Here is an 8924-nt window from a genome sequence, read left to right as displayed (position 1 = left end):
CTTCTCACCATTATATAGTGATTTCATGTCACTACTTTTCTTCCACCTACTGACCTGCTCTGCTTAAAAAAATAGATGCTTTACTTGTAGTAACCTAAAAAAACATGTGATAACTAACTGCTTGAAAAGTGTTTTGTTCTTTAACTATTTTTTTTGGGTAAACTGATTGAAAAGTTAAAGGGCTACCAATGAAAGAAGAAAAGAAAACCGTGCTCTAAGTCAATATTGAGTCTAAATTAAGTTTTTCCAAACAATGGAGTTGGATCATGGCTTCAATGTGTAGTTGTTTTCATGCTATCCAATGCCAGAAAACACAGAATTGAATCATCACAATCTTTACCTACTACATTTCGTGGTCCATGCAATAGAATTTTACTAACCTTGACCAGTCCATCAATTTGGGCATTGTCTAGCTTGCTTCTTCTTCGATCCCTAAAATCTACGTAGATTGTAGAATGTGTTATGTTTTGACTAGATTTCTTATACTCGATTGGAAGATGCACCCACACCGACATATTTTAGTGGGTGACCCAAATGACCCGTTTGAGGAGGATTCCCCACGGTATGATACGACCTTACCCGATGGATTGACATGTTTACCCGTTTAAAGTTTATATATATGTATCTTATGTTCACCTACCACATTATTGAAAGGTTTAAAATTTTTAATTAGAGTTTTAGGTGATAGTTCTTGAAATGTCAGTCTTAGCGATTGGTTGTGAGATCTTCTTCTATTTTTCTTCTATATAGTAGAAAACTCTTCTTCTTTGTCTTTAGACGTAGCATACTTTATCAGTGTATGAATTACGTTAAATCTCTGTATGTTTTCGTTTTTGTTTCTTTTTCGATTCATTATTTTGTGGTGTTTGTTATAACAAAATGATGTATATGATATGACTGATTTCGCTTGATCCACGACAAATAAGATCTTTTGACCCTCGCGTGTAAGAGGGAGGGAATGAATATAAGAGAAAGATTTTGGGTGATAAATCTAATGATGGTGAATTACATAGATCCTTTGTAGGTGGAAAGAAACCTAATTCTGTATCTTTTTACCTACTTTCTTTATCAAAGATTTAGAGTATATATTTATAAATATGTCTAAGTGCATCAAGGGTTGATTGAAAATTATTATTAGCTGTTGGAAAAATTTGTGGATAGGATTTGATGGGTCATAATATTTGAATAGTCTGAAAGCAAAGAGTCAAGAGTGACTAAGAAGCAATACATGTATCTATCAATTTTAAGAGTATAACAAAACAAAAAAGAGATCAAAGAAGGGAACATGGCAGGGAATAACCGAGTGGATGTGGACTTTATTTTCAAATTTGAATTGAGGAGTTATGATTTGAAAGTCCAATTAGGTAAGATCAAATATTGAATATGGGAAAAGAAAAAACTAAGGAAAAGTGATATGTTACCAAAAGAGAGAATATATTTTAGTTGAGGGTAGTTGGTGAGAGTTAGGTGTTGAATTTGGTATTTGTGGGGATTTTGTTTTGGTTATAGGGTTCACGTAGGGTCTTAAGGATATGAATGATCCTTGGTGATTTGGGCAGAGTCATCTACACATAGAGCACCACCGACCCAATCACAAGCTCACTCCTACTTGTTTGACTCTCTTGAAGGTGGTAGTTGGGGTTGGTATGAGACACTAGCAAGTAGCAAACGTGAGTGGACAGAAAAAAAAAATAAAGGGAAGGTTCATGGATCAGAGTTAAAAAGAAGGTCAACCCCACTGGCCTCAACATGAGATGAGATAAAGTTATAAAGTTTGGTCATTTTCCACCAAGAAGAGCACCTTCGTCTCAACCTTCTTATTGATGGTAGATGAATCAAACGACTTCACAAGCCTGGGTTAGTTGGCTAACTTTGACTCCAATGCTACTCATAATGGTTGGAATCTTTCTCCCCTCGGATCGTCTCCCCGACAGATGTTGACCAAAAATTATAGGAAATTCCACAGGATTAGGGTGATGGTTTTTTTTTTTTTTTCTTCCTTAATATTTTATTGTTTTTTACTTGTGGGTCTCACATAATTTGTAGTTATAATGCCATCAGGAGAGTGCTTCCGTTAAGGGAGATGATCCACACTCCTACCTTAAGAGTGCTTAAAGGTAGGTTTCACTTCTAAATATGTAATGAAAGAGTGAGAGGGGAGCACAATCTTCTACCCGTTGCCAGGGGTAGAGATCTGCCCCCCCCCCAATTTGTTAAAATTTTCCTCCTTTCCCTCACCAAATTTTTAAAGTTTCATTTCTAATTCTCTTTTCATATGTGAAATATTAATATATATACCCTCTCTGTTCCCAATTTTTTGTAATTTTTCCTTTGACCCTTTTTCCATATATTAGTACTTGACCTCTCGATTGGCAAAAAATTTGAGTGGTAAAGAAATAAGAAGAAACATTACGGTATTTGGTGGAAATATCAGTACTTGGCTCCTTTGATGTTAATTCCTAGCTCTGCCCCTGTCCATTGGGGTAGAGGATTGGACGGGGCAGAGGATCCAAACTTCTTGTCGAACCATATAACCTACCAAGCTTACTAGCATTCATTGGCTTTCCATTATTATATTGTATTCATATGGACTAAAACTAAAAATCAAAAAAATCAGCAACAATGGACAATTAATGTGGGGTAGATTGTAGATTATAGGAATTTTATCATGTCCATTTCTGATAAAAAAATGTACCGTCCATTTCCCTCTAGATGAAAAACACATGTTCATCAATCACATTCAAAGGTAAAGATTAAATTAAAATAAAAAAAATTCTAACTTTTAAATCTCACATCAACCTTTGGATGTGATTGATGGACATGTGTCCCTTATCCAGAGAGAAATGAATGGTATATTTCTTTGCCGCTAAATTCCGTAGATCACAGGCCCCAAACAATGGCTCTGAGGCTGGCATATCGTCTCTGAGGTCCCAAGCCCATTTTTCAATTTATGAAGCCCAATAACAATCGTACTTTTAGTTGGACCACCTTCTAGCGTATTGTTGGGTAGATCACGGGCCCCAAACGAGGGCTCTGAGGCTGGCAAATTATGTGTGAAGACCCAAGCCCATTTGAATCAACAGCCCATTAATCAATTTATGAAAGCCCAATAACAATCTTTTTAGTTGGACCACCTTCTGGCCCCAAACGAGGGCTCTGAAACTGGCAAATTACCACAGAGAACCCAAGCCCATTTGAATCAATAACCCATTTATCAATTTATGAAGCCCATAGCAATCATCTCTTTTGGTGGGCTGGATCCTAAACCAACTTATGGTTTCCGTCCAAGTGTTAATTGTAAGTAAATTTTCAACTAACTTTTCTTTTCCATCCGACGGTCTAGATTTATAGTTTCTTTTCAAAATATAGATCTCACTGGATAATTTGAAAAACATTAGCCACGTCATCGCGATGAATATTCAAACTGAAGAATCTCTAGATTTTTTCCGCTTTAGCGGCAAAACTGTGACACGTGTACGAGATATCTGGAAGATTCCAAACCATTGCACCAGCGTTTGATGTGGAGAACCCAGAAACATCTGGAAAACGGAAGAAAGCTTTCCCCTTGGACTTTCTCTTCTGGAATTCTTCTGGAAACTGGTATTTGAATCTTTGTATATATATGTGTTATAATTTTTGGCATTAGGATCATCTGAAAATCGACTGAAGCAAAGAGTTTTGATCGCTTAACGACCGTTTTCCGACTTGTATTCTGGGTTTGTGGAACGAAATCGAGCTGATTACCGAATTGTCATTTTGGATTGTGGAACCGTTAGGAGGAATCATTTTCAGGAGGAAATTGTGTTGAAAACGTAAGTGATTCTGCTCCTTCCTTGGTTTCACATTGTTGATTCTTCATGGTTATCGGATGAATCTCTATTATTTTGGCATTAGTGATTTATTCTAGGTGTTATTTGTGTTGAAACTGGAGTTTATTATAGTTTGATTCCTGAATTTGTATGAATGCGGATGCTGTTTGGTTCTGTGAACTGTAATGGGGCCTATGCTTCGAATGAGGATTTCGTTCTCCAATGGAATTGGTGGATCTGCTGTTATTAACGACATGGAGCCTTCTCCACCGCCAAAAATAGAAAGCTTTTTTTTTTTTTTTTTTGAGAAAAACGTTTATGATTCTTCATATTTTGATTATAAAATTCAAATTATTCCTACCAGAAGTGGGCTGATCTGATTTTGGAACAAAATATTATGTTTTTGGCGGTAAAAATCTTGATATTTATCGCTTATCAATTTGAGTTCATCATTTATTAACTCGCTCCGCTTTCTCCTTTTCTGATTGCAGGTCTTGTTGTCGAACCCTGTTATCTTATTTAATTGATCTACTACCAGCTCAATTGCAAGAGCAGAGCTAAGTAGTTTCTGAATTTCAATAAGAAGTATGTCAAACTTCTGCAGACCAATGAGCTTATCTACCATGTTTCCTCACCAAAGAAATCATCCTTCATATCCTTACCACCATTACCCGAACTGGGAAATGACTCCACCTCAAATTTCTGGTGATCTAGCTAAGTCTCCAGGAACGAACGAACCTTGGTTTTCCAGTGGTGGATTTGGTTATCCTAACCCTGTAGAATGCCACGGTTACTGTCCCAATAGTTACTTTCCTGTTTACTATGGTTTTAGACCTCCACACTGGCATCTTCCACAACCTCCATACTCTCATTATCCCTATGGTCCTTGCTTACCATACCCTGAAGTTTATTCACCTTACTTTGTTCCTCCTCATTACTCAGTTGGACAGCCCAGATATGAGTATGATAAGAACCCAAGTGGTAACCATTGTTGTGGGTGTCAAAACCATAATTGCAGTTCAAAAGTAAATAGCAATGTTAAGATTGAAGAACAAGTACCAGAAGTTGTCAAGGCCGAGGAACATAATCCATCTGCACCAATCAAGTCAGGAGAATACCAAAAGCCATTTGTTTGGATTCCTCCTGGTTACATTAAGGGGGAAGATGGGAATTTGTCTTCTAGACCAGGGCCACATGTTTGGAACGGATGGTTTCCATTTGACTTGGGCAACATCAATTCACTGAAGCAGGGTGAGGTGGAAGGCAAAAAACAGGATGAGAAAAATGAAGAGAATAGGTCACATTTCTCTGATCCTGTGATCTGGATGCCAGCTTATGAGAGGCGACAAGAAGCAGAGACAAAGGATCAGAAGGGCGTAGCCTCCTTTCCAAAATCTCCAGAGGAGACTCCATCAAAGCAGAATCAGCAAAATGAAGAGAAGAGGGAACAGTTCCCTCTTCCATTCTTTTGGATTCCAACAGTTGATAAGGGACCAGAAGCTGAGATGAAAGATCTGAAGGAGGCCAGCCACGATCCTAAGTCTGCGGAGGAGGTTCTCCCCAAGCTCAAAACCATTCCAGTAAAGCTTATTCGGGGTGATGACCATCGGGATGAACCTGTAGTTGCAGATGATGTCTCTAAAGTTAGAGCTAAGGTGGCTGAGGAAGAGCTGAAACCAAAGAACATATCAGTGAAGCAAATGGATGATTCTGAGGCTGAAAAGCTCTCAGGTGATTCCAGAAAGGCAGAGCCCAAAACCATACCCGTGAAACAGATGGAAGGAAATGCAAACAAGATCTCACACGGGAGCACTAAAAGTCAACCTGGATCGCCAAAGACATCTTCGAAGCTACCTCCTGTATGCCTGAGAGTTGATCCATTGCCAAGGAAGAAGAATGGAAATGGCACTTCAAGGTCCCCGAGCCCTCCAGGTCAGAAGGACAAACTACAAAAAGATCGTGAAAGAACTTCGTTGTCATCTTCTGGCAAGGAATGCCAAGACTCGAAAATGCAGGGTACCAATCTGAAGAAGGAATCTGAAGAACATATCAGAGATGGAACTATCAACAGCGCAGCTGTCAACAAAGAAGAAATGGGGGAAAACTGCAAAAAGGAGGACTCAGTGAATAGGCTGCGGGATGTACCTGTTGTAGCCAAGGAGGAAGTGCCAGTGCCAGTGACAGTTGTCAAGAAGGCAGTTGAAACGGATAAGAAAGAGCAGGAAACTGATAGGAAAGAAGCAGAATCAAAGAAAGAAAATACGGAGGATGTGAGGAAGAACAAGAAGGATATTTCTGTCTTCGAAGCAGCAGTCCTAATTCAGTCTGCCTACCGTGGATATGCAGTGAGAAAATGGGAACCATTGAAGAAACTGAGGCTGGTGGCTAAAGTGCGTGAGCAGATGGAGGAAGTTAGAGAGCGCATTCGTGCTCTGGAGTCCTCGCCCAACTTGCTGAGGGATGAGAAGCAGAAAATGATCATTGGAGAAACTATAATGGGGCTTCTTCTACAACTTGATGTAATTCAGGTACGGTATTTTTGAGATCTAATGTTTATATGTTAAACACTTATAGAAGAGATAGGTTTTATTGGTTGAATAAGGTGAGCTAGCCTGATTTTATGTTTACAGAAGACTGGATTGATGGGCAGAATACGACCCCTATACAGCACTATCTGGGTGCATTACATGGATTAAGTTTTGACTTCAATTGATGATATTTTGATATGTTAACTGATTGTTCTTTGATTTCTGGCTCAGACGGTGTTCTGGTGTCATACTTGGCAATTGATGATGTTGATCAATTAGTTTTGGCAAAATACTAGGTACTATTATTTTTATTTAGCATTACTCATTGAAGATTTGCATTTGTCAGGGTTTGCATCCTAGTGTCAGAGATATCAGAAAATCTGTAGCCAGGGACCTAGTGTCTTTGCAGGAAAGGCTTGATTCTTTGGCCAGCCAGAAATCTGAAGAATCTGATTTGGGATCAGATGCACCAATGAACAGCGCCAAAGAGGTGGCGGAGAATCTTCCTGAACTGTTGGGGCAAAATGATGATGAGAAACCATTAGAGCTGTCAAATGTTGCTTCAATTGCCTTGCATGGGAGTGACATGGAAGCAAATGGGCCAGCTAATGAATCAATAGAATCTGAGTATCCATTGCTGGAGGAGGAGCATGTTGATTCTGCTGCTGATGAACTTCTTGTTGGTCCATCCGCTAATGAAGTGGTGGCAGATTCCAGTGAGCAATGTGAAGAGAAAGTAGTGGTAGAGTACCCAGTGGATAACAAAGAGTTTCTACTGAAGGTGCAGGAAGGGACTCAGAACGTTGATTCTGAGCAGAATGTTGAGCATGTCATAAAGCCCAACACACCAAGCTCTCACTCAGATTCTGAGCCTGTGGCACCGAAGGAAGATTTTTTGGTGGAGAACTTAGAGACTCAGAGCTCTGATTCTGAGCAGAATGTTGAGCGGCAGCGCACACCAAGCTCTCCCGATTCTGGCTGTGGCCCGGGAGTGTGGGAGAACTCAGAAATAACAGATTTTGACCCTAAGCGAGAGAGCTCTGTTTTGCAACCATTGGGGAGGGAAGATTGCAGAGACAATCTAGAGGATTCGGCTCGTGTTCTGGAAGGGGTTGCCGATGATAATTCCTCACAAGCTGTTGATATCCTTCCGTCCAATTCCACAGATCACATCATTGCGTCCCAGGCTGAGGATATGGAGGTCATTTTGAAGGAGAGCAATGATGATGTATGTGGAACTGAACTGCCCAAGATTGATAGATGTATAGTTGAAGAGGTTGGCAAAGAATGCATGCCAAGTGTCCAGTTGAGTGCTGCAGAGTCTGCATCGGAAGCACCAAATGTGACAGAAGAGGGCAGTGGCAGTAATGGGTTAATGGAAACTGTAATGGGCAGAGGAATTGATGACAAGCCTTATGGTTCTGAATCGGTGGAGGAGGTATTAACAAGCTCAGCTACAGAAATGGAGGGAGAAATCAACGGAGTTGATCGGGAGTCTGGTGGTTCTGAAATGGAGGTGGTCATAACAAGCTCATCTGCGGAGATGGGGAGAGAAATTGCAAGCTCGAATCCAGTAGCACAGGGGAGTCATGTAGAGACACCAAACATTCAGGATGATATTTGGGGTGGTCAGATGCACCTACATGACAAAGATCAGATTGAAGATAATCAGATGACAGAAACTGTGGTCATTGGTGAAGTTGCTTGTGAGCCCATTGGTTCTGAATTAGCAGAAGGGGTAGTAACAAACCCTGCTGAAGGAATGACGGGAGAAATTAAAGAAATTGATCAGACATCTTGTGGTTCTGAAATTGTGGATGTCATAACAAGCCCAGCTGCAGAAATGGAGGGAGAATGGAAGGGAATTGATCAGAAGCCCTATGGTTGTAAAACGGTGGATGTCATGATGAGCCCAGCTGGAGAAATGGGGGAAGTGTGTGCAAGCTTGGATCCAGTAGTGGAGGTGAGTCATGAAGAGACACCAAAGATTATGGATGATATTCAGGGCGGCCAGGTACCTCAACACGGTAGGGGTCTTGTGGAAGATAATGAGAAGCTAAAGGAGCAGCTAGAGAAAATGGTCCAAGCAGGTAAAGAGCAGTTATCTGTCATTGCAGATTTAAGTGGGAGAATCAAAGATTTAGAGAGGAAGTTGAAGAACAATAAGAGAATGAAAGTGAGAGTACCAAGAGTTTCGACCCTGTCTTCTGCCAAACGTTCTAATGGTCTCACTAAAAGAAATGCTGTAAACTGTGCTGCATGAATACCAATGTAATGTATGGCTTTCCATGTAGAAATGTTTTACTGGTGATTGTATTGGAAGTTTGATCATGTTTAATCAAAATAAGTTTCTCCTTTTATTTATTCTCTTTTTTCTTTAATGTTTACCTTTTCATCTCTCCATCCCCTACAAAAGGGATGGAGAAGAGGTTTGTTTGAATGATTAGTACTCAATGACAGTTCCTCTGCAAATTTGCATCAAAGGAGGCATGCATCACTTCTTGGGTGTTTTCAAGCTTTCCATAGGTAGAATCGTAGGCAGCTTTACTATCAGCAAAGTTGTCCAATCCATTCTTGTAGTGACTAA

The 8924-nt window shown here is 40.0% G+C and overlaps 1 protein-coding gene across 1 annotated transcript; it reads left to right on the top strand.

The window, feature by feature from the left end:
• The first annotated feature begins 3540 nt into the window (after nt 1–3540).
• On the top strand, nt 3541–8720 carry BAG6 (BCL-2-associated athanogene 6). Its single transcript, XM_089143913.1, has 3 exons — nt 3541–3812; nt 4301–6337; nt 6684–8720. Exons 2-3 carry the CDS (start codon nt 4397–4399, stop codon nt 8598–8600), a joined length of 3858 nt encoding a protein of 1285 aa, XP_089000039.1. The 5' UTR covers nt 3541–3812; nt 4301–4396; the 3' UTR covers nt 8601–8720.
• Nucleotides 8721–8924: the final 204 nt, after the last annotated feature.

The sequence above is a fragment of the Hakea prostrata genome, chromosome 1, assembly GCF_041222555.1.
Source record: "Hakea prostrata isolate BN-2017 chromosome 1, UWA_Hpros_2, whole genome shotgun sequence".
Classification (NCBI taxonomy): domain Eukaryota; kingdom Viridiplantae; phylum Streptophyta; class Magnoliopsida; order Proteales; family Proteaceae; genus Hakea; species Hakea prostrata.
This window is presented reverse-complemented; position numbering and strand designations above follow the sequence as displayed.